The sequence below is a fragment of the Syngnathus leptorhynchus genome, chromosome 2 (assembly GCF_054491065.1).
Source record: "Syngnathus leptorhynchus isolate UIUO chromosome 2, UIUO_Slep, whole genome shotgun sequence".
Taxonomy (NCBI): domain Eukaryota; kingdom Metazoa; phylum Chordata; class Actinopteri; order Syngnathiformes; family Syngnathidae; genus Syngnathus; species Syngnathus leptorhynchus.
Window position 1 is genome coordinate 1,077,645 of NC_141196.1, and position 11,678 is coordinate 1,089,322.

At 42.9% G+C, this 11,678-nt stretch overlaps 2 protein-coding genes and 1 long non-coding RNA gene across 6 annotated transcripts; 2 read left to right on the forward strand and 1 right to left on the reverse strand.

Annotated features, from left to right (window-relative positions):
• The first annotated feature begins 593 nt into the window (after positions 1-593).
• Positions 594-6,214, forward strand: capgb (capping protein (actin filament), gelsolin-like b). The gene is made up of 8 exons (XM_085905270.1): positions 594-715; positions 2,440-2,633; positions 2,696-2,850; positions 3,816-3,977; positions 4,486-4,722; positions 4,790-4,922; positions 5,018-5,109; positions 5,959-6,214. Exons 2-8 carry the CDS (start codon positions 2,441-2,443, stop codon positions 6,022-6,024), a joined length of 1,038 nt encoding a protein of 345 aa, XP_085761396.1. The 5' UTR covers positions 594-715; position 2,440; the 3' UTR covers positions 6,025-6,214.
• On the reverse strand, positions 3,572-8,074 carry LOC147059965 (uncharacterized). 2 transcript variants are annotated; one of them, XR_015065453.1, is made up of 5 exons: positions 8,038-8,074; positions 7,687-7,904; positions 5,940-6,038; positions 4,364-4,520; positions 3,572-4,022 (listed from the first exon to the last, which is right to left on the reverse strand). It is a non-coding gene; the product is annotated as an uncharacterized LOC147059965 (long non-coding RNA). The 2 variants fall into 2 exon arrangements; XR_015065454.1 differs by having other exon boundaries at positions 4,364-4,816.
• Positions 7,165-11,436, forward strand: LOC147059966 (butyrophilin subfamily 1 member A1). 3 transcript variants are annotated; one of them, XM_085905244.1, is made up of 10 exons: positions 7,165-7,226; positions 7,607-7,649; positions 7,730-7,884; positions 8,303-8,407; positions 8,570-8,698; positions 8,765-8,878; positions 8,956-9,084; positions 9,649-9,727; positions 9,808-9,834; positions 9,947-11,436. In XM_085905244.1, exons 2-10 carry the CDS (start codon positions 7,616-7,618, stop codon positions 10,468-10,470), a joined length of 1,296 nt encoding a protein of 431 aa, XP_085761370.1. In that variant the 5' UTR covers positions 7,165-7,226; positions 7,607-7,615; the 3' UTR covers positions 10,471-11,436. The 3 variants fall into 3 exon arrangements, with proteins under 3 accessions (XP_085761370.1, XP_085761369.1, XP_085761372.1); XM_085905243.1 differs by lacking the exon at positions 7,165-7,226 and having other exon boundaries at positions 7,565-7,649; XM_085905246.1 differs by lacking the exons at positions 7,165-7,226; positions 7,607-7,649; positions 7,730-7,884 and adding an exon at positions 8,076-8,179.
• Positions 11,437-11,678: the final 242 nt, after the last annotated feature.

An 11,678-nucleotide genomic window follows, 5' to 3' on the forward strand; every position in this document is an offset into this window, starting at 1 on the left:
AATGCGATTAATTTTAGCATTAGCTCCCAAGAAAGCACAATTGCTTAAGTAAATGACGTAACAATTCTGTGTAACAATTGTTACACAGACTTCACACAAGAGGACGCTGTTGCCTTCCGTACAAAGTAATGGTCCGTCCCGCCAGTGAAACAACTTTTTTTTTCTTTGTCATGGGTAGACGGGAGAAGTATCAGATCAGGGTTGTTAAATGTGTGTGGACTTTAATACTGTGCATTCCCTACACATTCCTAATAGAATAATAAACAGTCGCTTGGCAATACAACGTGAAAGATTACGCACGGCAATTATGTAAGCACCATCTTGCGTGTTTGAACACGTTCGACCATGAGTCACGTCGAGACAATCGAAACGTGCACTTGACTATTTCTTCAACTCGACCACTGTAGCAATATAATAAGTCATCATCACTAAAAAGGTCAATTGGCTAAAATGATGAAGGTCGTTTCAGACAGTCACTATTTGCCGGAATGGAATGTGATCCATTTTCTCTCTCCATTCAATCACATTGGCTGGCGTTGAATAGACAAGAGACCGAGCGAGCGACAAGGGGGCTGGGCGGACGCAGCCAGGAAATATGTGATGAGAAAGAAAGAATTTGTGTTTGGGAGTTGGCACACACACACACGCACACACACGCGCCCTCTTTTCTCCACTCCTTGCCGGTTTGGTCCCGCAACTTCACTTTGTGTTCAAGGTAAGCCTTCAACCTTGATCCTCAACAACCGGACCGGACCGTACCGGACTGGCCTACTGTTGTCAAATATTTTGCTTTCTTGCTCTTCACTTCCTCGTTTACGCAGTCATTACATTTCATCGAGTTTCTTGTCTGAACACCGACAAGAAACTCGATGAAATGATTTTGCCGTGCAAAGCAGCGGCTACTTCAGTGTTGTTGTCATTGGTGATAGATTTTTTTTTTTCCTTCTGCACTTATCAAGATCAAGTGGTTTTTATGGGGATTTTTTTTTTCGGCTGCAGCGTCACGCTTCCTGAAAGTGAGGGCGGGGGGAGCTGCGGTGATTTCCAACAATAAAAAAAAAACTTTTTTTTTTTAAATGTCATTGACGAAAACTAACAGTGTGCTATTGTTTTTTTTTCCCCTAAAAATGATCAGACTTCTCATCTCACAATATTCTTTCTTTCAAATAATATTGACGTTAGTATACTTCACATCAATAATCATAGCCAAAGATGTACAATACAAATCGTACCTCCAGCCATCGCTTTGTGAAATAGTTTTCAACGCGATTTTGGCCTTTCAAATTTCCACCGATTAAGTGTGGCGCCCTCTAGTGGTCGACAGTGGCGATATACTCAGCTTGAACAAGAGATCAAAAATGTAATTAACCAATAATCACACACCAAAAAAAAAACGAAAGCGCAAGAACACGAGAAACGGGATGGAGTATAGTTCAGAATATTTCATTCTCTCAAGCAATAAAAATCGAATACAATTGATAAACTGCACGGACAATAAAAAAAAAAAAAAAGAGAATGACACCGTTCACCCTAACATTTATGCTCCGTGATGTTATTGCAGATTATGTTCCCTCACAAAATGTGACAAATTAAAGCCACTGACTACTTAATGCACCGAAGCTTGGGAAACACTGGCCAACATTTTGAGCCGCTGCCCCCAAAGCATCCGTATCCAGGAACCCGACTCTACTCCAACTCCCCTCCGTCCTCCCCCGTTTCCACCCCAGCTAGGCTTTCAGCACACGGTCTTGGGTTACCTCCCGCTCGCTGTAGAAACCGACCCAGAACAGGCGAGCACAAACTCCCCTCCGGAACCCGTTTCGAATGGAGCCCGAGTGGGACGGCGCGGCACCGGGCCACATCATCCAGTTGAGTGAATCGTGTGAGGTTTCGAACTTGTGTCTTCTCTTTTTTTGGGGGGAGTTTGGTGTTCAAATATTGGATACCGTGACGGTGGATCCGTGGCCTTTGGTCCCGAGGAGGTTAATTGTCCATCCGGGCCCTGGTTTATCTCTTAGCGGTCGCAGCCCGGCGCCTCGCTTGTAGCTGCTGACTTCCACTTAGCTGCAATGTTACGCAATCCACTCCACCCTCGTTGTCTTAATATTTATTCGACGCGCTGCGGTAACCCGATAAGGAGTGTCTTCATTATCTCGCCGTGCCACATAAGCAGAGGTTAGGATTCATCGGTCAAGATTCCAAATCCAACGTCGCCGTCTAACAAACAAATATCAAAATACTAGAAATATTATTTTCATCAAATAGAAATAAGGAAGTAGCTGCAGAAGGGAAGTCCTGCTCTGCTTGTGCTTTCACTTCTCCTAACATCAGTCCAGGGAAGAATCCTTGATGGTATTTCTCGTCGTTTGGTTAGGGCACAGTCCGAAAAGATGTTTTACGTTTGGTAGGTGTCGGTAATGGCTCTATCCTTTGGCACAGCATGCTCCCGCTACAGGCCGCAGCGGGTCAGTTCGGTCCGGAGGTCAGGCAGTTGGGCCTGCGGGTGTGGAGGGTGGAGAAAATGAAAGCCGTCCCGCTGCCTTCGTCCGAGGTGGGGGTGTTCTACAACGGCGACGCCTACTTGGTTCTGGAGAATCGCGGCGAACTGGGAACCGATCTCCACATGTGGTTAGGTGAGACCTGAGGCTGGGGCGGATCCCGACGAGGTGCTCGGTTCTTATCCTTTCCGATTCAGGGGAGAAGTCGTCACGTGACGAGCAGGTGGCGTGTGCCATGCTGGCCACCCAACTGGACAACTTCCTAGGTGGGGACCCGGTTCAGCACAGGCAGGTCCAGGGCTACGAGTCCTCAGACTTCATGACGCTCTTCCCCAGAGGTGTCAGCTACAAGGTCTGCCCTTCGCCACCACACCACTGCTTTGGTGCAATATTATATCTATTTTGGGAATCTCAGCTACATTTGACATGATTTGGATGGGTTATTATTTGGAAATTAGCTGGGGAAAAAAATCAAGTCTAATTCATGAATGAATTTTATTTTTAACAATGTTACAATAATGATCAATTTCCATTTTCGTGGACCGCTGGGAGTACCGCCACAGACCACTAGAGGACCGCGGACCAACGGTTGACTATTCATACCCGGCTTAGATCACAATTTGGGCACCAACGTTGTTTTGATTGTTTTGACAAACGGGCAGTTTATTTTACAATTTTTGTCAGGTTTTCAAGAAAACCAATAACTGCAATTCTCCATCAACTTCAATGATAGTTGTATTAGACTACGCTAAAAGATCCACAGCTGCCCGGAAAACATAGATTTCAATGACGAAATGAAACTTTCATCAATTGAATGAAGACATCTTCATTTTACTTGAAATGTCATTTCATTTCAATCTTACTCTAAATACATAATAGAATACAGGTTAGCTGCTATGCTAAGATATTAAGAACAAAAGAACTAATTAAACTGCAATGGCTCCCTGCGCTAGTTTGAGCGAGGTTATCCTTTATGGCTGATAAAAAATCGTAAACGACGACGAGACAACTTAGCATATGTTGTCAGAGCAATTAGCTTGAGTCAACGTAATAACTGAACAGTGGAAGAAAAATGTGATCAAAGAAAATCTTTTAATAATTACAAGGAAGATGTAGATACAAAAAAAATGAATTAAAACTTATTTAACATGTTATATTTGATAGTTGGTCATTTCATCAAACGCTGTTTTTTCTTTTTTTTTTGGGACAATATGAAGGAATCACTTTTACTACAGTAACGGCAATATACAAAACAAGGTCCTGTTTCGGAATTGTCTGCATGGACAATTTTTTTTGAAGAGAAGCTTTTCTTGGCAGGATGGAGGTGTGGAGTCGGGGTTCAGGAGGCCTCAGAATTCAGGGACGGCGGTACAACGCTTGTATCAGATTAAAGGCAAACGCAATATCCGTGCCAAGGAGGTGGAGTTGTCCTGGAAGAGCTTCAACAAGGGCGACTGCTTCATCTTGGACCTCGGAGAGGTGATGACCGGCAAAAGTTGCCCTTAGGTAGAACAGATAGTATTTCTGTTAAAAAAAAAAAAAAAAAAGTCCTGATTCAAGTCCTTAAGTTAAAAAGCAGGCATTGTAAAAGTAAAGCGTTTTATTGTCCATTACACACAATCGCAAAAACACACACATGCTAGCAAGTTAGCTACAAGCTAGCTAGAGTTAGCTACAAGCTAGCTAGAATTGGCTGTGTTTCTTTTCTACAGCTTTGTTAATGTGAAGTGAAGAGAAAAAAAATCCTTAGCTACTGTTAGCAACCGAAAAGGTACTGAGAGAAAATGTGACATCGACATTATATTTGGCTGACAAAAGTCATTGTGAAGTGAATAAGCAAAATCCAAAGAAAAGTTGCACCTTACCTGTCGCCCACAGCTGCTATTTTTTTGTCTGGATGGCGCAAGGCAACATATTGACTACGATCCATTCCTGGAGGCGGAATCTTGCTTCTTGAAATCTCTTAAGTTGCCGTCTCCACCCGCAGGTCATCGTGTCCTGGATCGGATCTCAGGCCAACGTCTTTGAGAAACAGAAAGTGCGGGAGATCGCCTCGCTGATTCGGGATGCCGACCGATACGGCAAAGCTCGCATGGTGGACTCTGTCGAGGGAGAGGAAGCTCCCGAAATGCTGAAGGTTTTGGGAGCCAAGCCCGAGCTGGCCGAAAGCACCCCGGAGGAGGACAGCAAAGCGGACGCCTCCAACGTGGCCTCCCTCTACAAGGTCACCGACGGGATGCTCCCTCTCTGTGGGGTCAAGTTTTCAAAACACGAGCCTTCTCTTCTTCCAGGTATCGGACGCAACCGGCTCCATGTCGCTGACCAAAGTGGAAGCAAAGAGCCCGTTTGCGAAGGAGCTGCTGCTTCGAGACGACTGCTTCATTCTGGACAACGGTGCTAACGGCAAGATTTTCGTTTGGAAAGGTGACCGCCACAAAGTAGAGCAGGGCTGGGCTTCCACCATTTTATTTTATTTTTTCATAAAAAATGATCTCGATAAACAAATCATGGTTTTTCAGGAGTGGGGGCCAACGGCAAGGAGAAGCAGGCGGCCCTGCAGGTGGCGGACAAGTTCATTGAGCAGATGAACTACCCCAGGATGAAAACGCAGGTGCGGCACGGCGCCATGCTTTTGCGACACTTTGTGTTTTTATTGTGTGCGACCTTATCGTTTGCTCCCGCAGTTACTTTTTTTTAACGATCACTTTCTCACAGAGGTGGCAAAAGCAGATAAAAGACTTGGGAGTACTGATTCCTCCTGTACTTCGGAATTTCACTCCTACATACAATGTTTGTTGTGATAACTTAACACAACAACATATGAAAATTGTTTGTAATGTGAAGACCAGCGTGAAGAAAATTCATTGTGATAACAAAATCATCGCATGGAATACAAGGCAAGGGGAAAAAATTGAAATGCGCCAAAAAGTCGGAATGTTGGGAGAAGACGTAAAAAGTCCAAATTGTCAAGATATAAAGTCGTTTTGAAGAATGTATTATTATTATTATTAAATATCGCAATGTTATGGGTCATCATGTTACGAGAAAAATGTATTGTTACGAAGAATTGTCGAAATATGAGAGAAAAAAAATTCTAAATTTTACACAAAAGCTCAGAAGAAAATTGAATCTCGAAAATTGTAAATATTGTTAAAACAAAAATGTAAAGGTTATAATTTCATTAGAAAATTGTAATGTGGCTTGAAAAAGTTGCATCATTGGTTACAAGAATTTAAAAGAAAATTTATGCGAAAATGTTCAAGTGGTCACCGGGAAATGTCCCGAGAAAAAAAATCTGAAACTCACGTCGCGTGTCATGTCACAAAACGTAACATTTATCCATAAAAGAAAAATCATAACCTTATGCAGAAAGATGGTAATGTCACCAAAAAAAAAGAAAATCCAAAAATGCTAACATCTGATCAAATATCCTCCACTCACCTCTGCTTTTCTGCTTCAGGTGGAGATCCTGCCCCAGGGGAAGGAGACCGTCATCTTCAAGCAGTTTTTCAAGAGCTGGAACTGATGACAGTGGGGCTCCTGAAACAAAACAAAAATTCTGAAACAAACTTTTTTTTTTTTACGCATTGACTGAAATGTTCAAAATGTAAGGTACATACGATGTCATTCAGTCACTTTTATAAACCGAAGCGGCTTCTGCTGTCGCCAAAATAATAAAAAGTACTCTGAGAAAGTGACTTTTTGCTTTGATATTTGTCAAAATGGGCTACAGCACACGTGGAACCCAAACACCAGAAACAAAAAAGCATGGCTGGGGCCTGATGGCTTGCTTTTGTTCACATAAACATTGTTACGAGACTGAAAGGCTCGGGTACGTAAGCCAAGTGGAGCCGCCGTAAAATCGTCTTGTGCGTCACCATCGGCGATAGGCTAAGCTTTATTATCTTTCGCCGCTGTTAAACACCATTCCTGACCACGTGTAGGTGTGTGTGTGCGTGTGAGAGAGAGAGAGAGAGAGACGGTGGCAGGCGGCTTGAACGTAGCCAGCCAAGTGTCGCCCCTCCCAATAAATCAGGGGTCCAAAGGTCAGGCGACGGGACAATCCGTCAAAACGACGAGACGGCAGCGAAGGGGCTGCCAGTTGGTTGCCCTCTCCTCCGCTTCCTCCCACTACAGGTAAGCCTCAAATGACCTTTTACAATTTCATTTACAGAGAATTATCGTCTCTTTCTCAAAAATAAATCTATCAATTCTTGTCATTGGTGTTTAATGTCCATTCATTTTTATTTCCGAACATGAAATTTTAATTATTTTTTTTCTTTTTAATAATTTCCCCCCCATAGAGCAGAGATAAATTTGGAGCTGAAATAGAGTACACTCACATTCGTACATATTATTGTTTCATCAATCATGTGATTTTATGGGGCATCTGTGTTCTAATCAGATTTATAATTTAGACTTGTTTTTACGCCAAACCTTTCTGGTAGAAATTTGCAACACTGCCAAAGACTTCAAGTCAAAATATATACTAAGTTAAGAACTGTAACTGGACTGTATAACCTCTAAGACCAAAACACTTAAATATAATAAATCTGATATTGTTTCCTTTAATACAGATGAATTTATGAAGTCACGCGTTTCTTTTTTTTTTTTTTTTTAGAGGTCACATTGGTGTTTTTTTTATAGGGTCTTTTTACTTCAGCTTACTTGTTGACCTATCTGGTTGAAGTCTTTGTTACAATATGCAAATAGTAATAATTAAAATAAGTATGTGTTTGTTCTTTTCCCAAAATATTGAAAACTGACTTAGGTCATTATGCTGTAGTCGACAATATGAGAAATTGTTCAACATTTATTCTTTCTAAAGTATTGACTATCTAACTAGCAAATTCTTGTAAGCTTAAGTAACTTTATAGCTCATCATAAATTAATTAGAATTGATTGATTGTCATTTGATATCTAAGTAGATATCTACCTAGCTACACATAGTATACAATTAGCTTCTTATCGAACTAACCAACTACGACCGATCTTTTTTTTTTTTTATGTCAAGGTAACAAACAAATGAAAAACCTAACCTAGATACTAACTAGCTAGCTAACTTGCTTGGCTGGCTGGCTGGCTAGCTAGTTGCTTGCTGTTCGCAGGAACCTTTGATGGAGATGAAGAGCATTTTGAAATCGGACAGAAGTAAGTTTTGAAAGGCACAAATGATGGAGATGGCTACCTGGCGCGACGCTGAGCCCTTTTTTCTTTTCTTGGCCCTGTAGAGAACCTCCTGCTGCGGAAGGCGCAGGATTACAGCACCACCCAGAGCAGCTCCATCGGTGCCCTGCGCTGGAACCTGCCCGAGGAGGACATCCAGGGCCACAGCTCCGCTCCCAGCCGGCCCGTCACCAGCGGGAAACTCAGCGGACACTCGCAGGTGTCAATCCGTCTTTCAATCTATTGATTTGCGTTTAAAGGGGTTTCTTTGAAATATTATGATATTATTATGCTTCCTCACAAGATTTATAATCTGTTGTATAATATAAATACAGCAAAAAAAAATATCTCAGGTAAGACCATCATGACTCACCATGTAAGTGGGAAAGTTGAACCACTGTGACGTCATTACAACAGCCAAGTGACAAAATGGCCGCCCTGAAATATGTATGCGGGTGGTACAAATAATCAATTATCCCCAAACACAATATTCATCAGGAGTGTCGAGACGTGAGGTGCTTTATCGTAACATTTCACCGTAAAGACAATTTTGGACTTGTCTTTTAAAGCGTGTGTGGGAGGCTCAAAGGTTTTTATTCTTTTGTGGAGGGTCAAAGTTGACCGGGTCTGTTTTTCAGCACCAGCAGCAGCCTCGCCAGAACGGCCTGAAAGACCTGCGCAGCCTGCAGGAGTGCGTGCAATTCATCCAACACTGGAAGGAGCAGGTGGACCAGGTTTGCAAGGTAGAGACGCAAATTGTCCCATTCAAATAGAAGAAATGGCAACAGTTTGACAAACCCCCCAAAAAATAATTTGCCGTTCTCGATTTCTTTTGGATATGTGAAGCCCTTTGAGACCGCTTGCGATTCAGGGCTATATAAATCAACTTGACTTGACTTCTCCAGAGCGACGGATCCAAATCAGAGGGAACGTCGAGCAAGGCCGAGAAGATCCACTCGCGCACCGAGCGTAGTTTGGAGGAAAGCCATAAACTCATCCTGGAGTGGGCCGACGAACTACGCCACGTGGACAAGGTCGGTCGGCGTGACAGGCAAAAGGCCCGCAAAACAAATCTCACGTGCCGACTTGTACGTCGTCAGCTTCTGGAGGCCAACCCCTGGGCACCTGAGGAACCCGAGAAGAACCTTGATGCCAATGAGGATGTACAAGTCAGGGTCATGGAGTGGGCTAGGGAGGTCCAAACGGTCTCTGAGGTGAGAAAAACAACTTCACGAGCGTAGTTTGGAATTTTCCAACATCTACGCTAACTTTCACTTATGCTCGACTTCAGAGCTGCGGGGTGCAGAGCGACGAGATGGGCAAAGTGCTGCGGCTCCTGGGCCTCAAGAAGAAGCGTCTGGTCAGCCTGCTGCCCCTGCTGGAGTTCATCACCTGGTCGCTCCTCAAGCAAGACTGCATGGTGAGCGGAATGGGGAAGTGCCGGCAGCCCGAGGAAATGAAAAAAAATCATTCCGAATAAAAAGGTCATCCCGGAAGTCGTTAAAGGCGAGGTCGCTCGGGTTCGGCGTCGTAAAGTAAAGCTGATAAGATGCCAGTTGTATAAGGCTGACCTTGGTGTGCGTGCGAGAGCGCAATAAATGAGTCAGGTCGCTGTGTTTATATAATCGATAACCTCCGACACGTTATGGCTCAGCAGTCGTTACGCGGCGTTGAAATACTCTCGGGAAAAGTTTTGTCCTTCCGTTTAGAAAAGCAAACACTTTATTCGTTGAAATGGAAAATTATTTTCATCTTAAAAATAAGGACGGGGAAGTCGCAAGTATTGGACCGATACCGGCCTCTCTTTTTTTTTTTTAACATTATATCGAAAGTTTTGTTTGATTTCCTTCTTTCGTTTTGGGCCCAATTGTAACGTTCAAGGTGCTACTTTGAACTTTGCCATTATTGCGCTTGTTAAAAATTTTTGTTGGTTCAGGTCAAAGATTTACAATCTGGGACAACTTTTTTTTTTTTTTTTTTTTAGGGGATGATCCCGCAGTTATGGCTGCCGGTAAAACAGCGCACCTGGAAAGTGGGCACGTCAAGATACATCCCCAACTCAGGTAAGCTTTTCATTTCAAATAAATGAATCAATGAATTTATTGATTCATCAATGATTGAAGAATTTTGGAATCATTCGCAGTTTGGAGTTGGATCTGCAGTGCACAAGGTGAGGCCAAAAAAAAAAAAAAGGACGCCTGTCCTCAGTTTGTCATGTTTGTGCTATGGCGATCTTTTGGACACGTCAACTTTTCTGAGAATTTGTCCTCCCTCCGTCACAGCCGACGTGATTCTGGACGCAAACACCAACCACCCGTGGCTGAGCCTATCCGCCGACAATCGGCAAGTCCAGGAGGGCCTGTCGGAGGCCGACCTGCCGTACAGCTCGCAGCGCTTCGACGCTTTGCCCTGCGTGCTGGCTTGGGAAGGCTACAGCCGCGGACGCCATTACTGGGAAGTGGACATCGCCAGAAACGGCTACTGGCGCGTGGGGCTGGCCACCGTGGACTCCCGCCGTCACGGCCACTTCCCCATGAACCCCGAGACGGGTTTTTGGTGCCTGTGGCGCAGCACGCACCAGTTCTACGCCTGTACCAAGCCCGAGACCACGCTGCCCGCCGGCCTGGTGCCGCGGCGGATGGCCATCTACTTAGACTACCAGGTCGGTCAGGTGTCTTTCTACAACGCCGAAAACAAGACGCACATTTATACATTTACGGGTAAATTCAAGGGGAAGGTGTACCCGTTGTTCGCGCCGCTCGACGGACGCACTCTCATGACCGTCGTGCCGCCGCCAGCCGACTGAAACGGGGGAGGGGGTTTCCAACATTGGGTCCCGGGGGGGGTAATCGCGATTCCGGTTCTAATTGTAACGCCAATGACGCATAACATGAAATTTAGAAAGCTGGCCGACGTCGAAGGAAAACGTCAGCATGTTACAGTAACACATTCGAACGTAGAACACAAGAAATAAACGTAATCAAAAACAGCGACCTATTTGGACGGAAGAAAGAGTTGTAATGTTACAAGAATAAAGTAGTATTTTTACAATGACCAAAAAAAAAATTGGGGAATTATGATCAAGAATTATCAAGGTAAAACATTGAAAATTGACAAGAACGCTGATTTTTAAATGTTTTATTTTTCAAGAAAGAAGTTGTCATCTTTCAAAGATGTATTTTGCTGAGGTAAAAAGATGTACGAGAAATGTAAAAAAACGTAATCTTAACAAGAACCAAAAAAATTTTACACGATAAGTTTGAACATTACGATTTAGTATATTTTGTTTTCGCACTATTACACCTTTATTTCTGTATTTCTCCGAGTGAATTCTTAAAATGTATAGCAAACAATTTATGTCCAATTATTTTGCGACCGCCAAGCAATAGCGTTGGGCCCTCTGAGGGCCCCCGAGCCTCTGGTTGAGAGCCACTACTCTTAAGTAACGGGTATAAGTATAATCATCTCTCTCTGCATATCCAGAACCACAGAAATGTGTCTTTCTCGGCGGTTATATAGTATTTCTATGTATTGTATATGAAATCATCTTTTACTTGCAAATGATTTACATGACAAGCCACGACCGACATGCATGCACTTTATAACATACACGTTTCTGTTGTCTTCCGAAAGAAAAATATTTCCCCCGTGCCAGCAAGAAAGTGCAATACCTGTCATATCTGTAAATGTATTTATGTATTTACCCTGTCTGTGTGTACTCTCATATTTTTTGTTGTCAACTGAATTATTGTTTAAATAAAAAAAGAATGGTTTCAAGTTATGTATGGAATTTGCTGACGATTTAATTTCGTAAAAATAATTTGAGGTTTGTAGCATGATTTAATTAATACACGATATATATATATATATAAATATATATTAAAAAGTTAAAAAATAAAGAATTAGCATATTTACACTGTGGGGTAATTTAACAAAAAAATGAAATGAAAAAAAAAAAAAATTGTACTTGACTCAATTCAAGGTTTAAATGCGAAACAAAAACATGCTAATTTG

Coding starts and splice junctions, on each gene's coding strand:
- LOC147059966 (XM_085905244.1), top strand. CDS start 7,616: ATGGAGATGAAGAGCATTTTGAAATCGGACAGAA. Junction 8,879..8,955: donor AGGTCCAAACGGTCTCTGAG/GTGAGAAAAACA, acceptor GCTCGACTTCAG/AGCTGCGGGGTGCAGAGCGA. Junction 9,728..9,807: donor AAGATACATCCCCAACTCAG/GTAAGCTTTTCA, acceptor AATCATTCGCAG/TTTGGAGTTGGATCTGCAGT.
- capgb (XM_085905270.1), top strand. CDS start 2,441: ATGCTCCCGCTACAGGCCGCAGCGGGTCAGTTCGGTCCGGAGGTCAGG. Junction 4,923..5,017: donor CAAGATTTTCGTTTGGAAAG/GTGACCGCCACA, acceptor ATGGTTTTTCAG/GAGTGGGGGCCAACGGCAAG. Junction 5,110..5,958: donor ACCCCAGGATGAAAACGCAG/GTGCGGCACGGC, acceptor TTTCTGCTTCAG/GTGGAGATCCTGCCCCAGGG.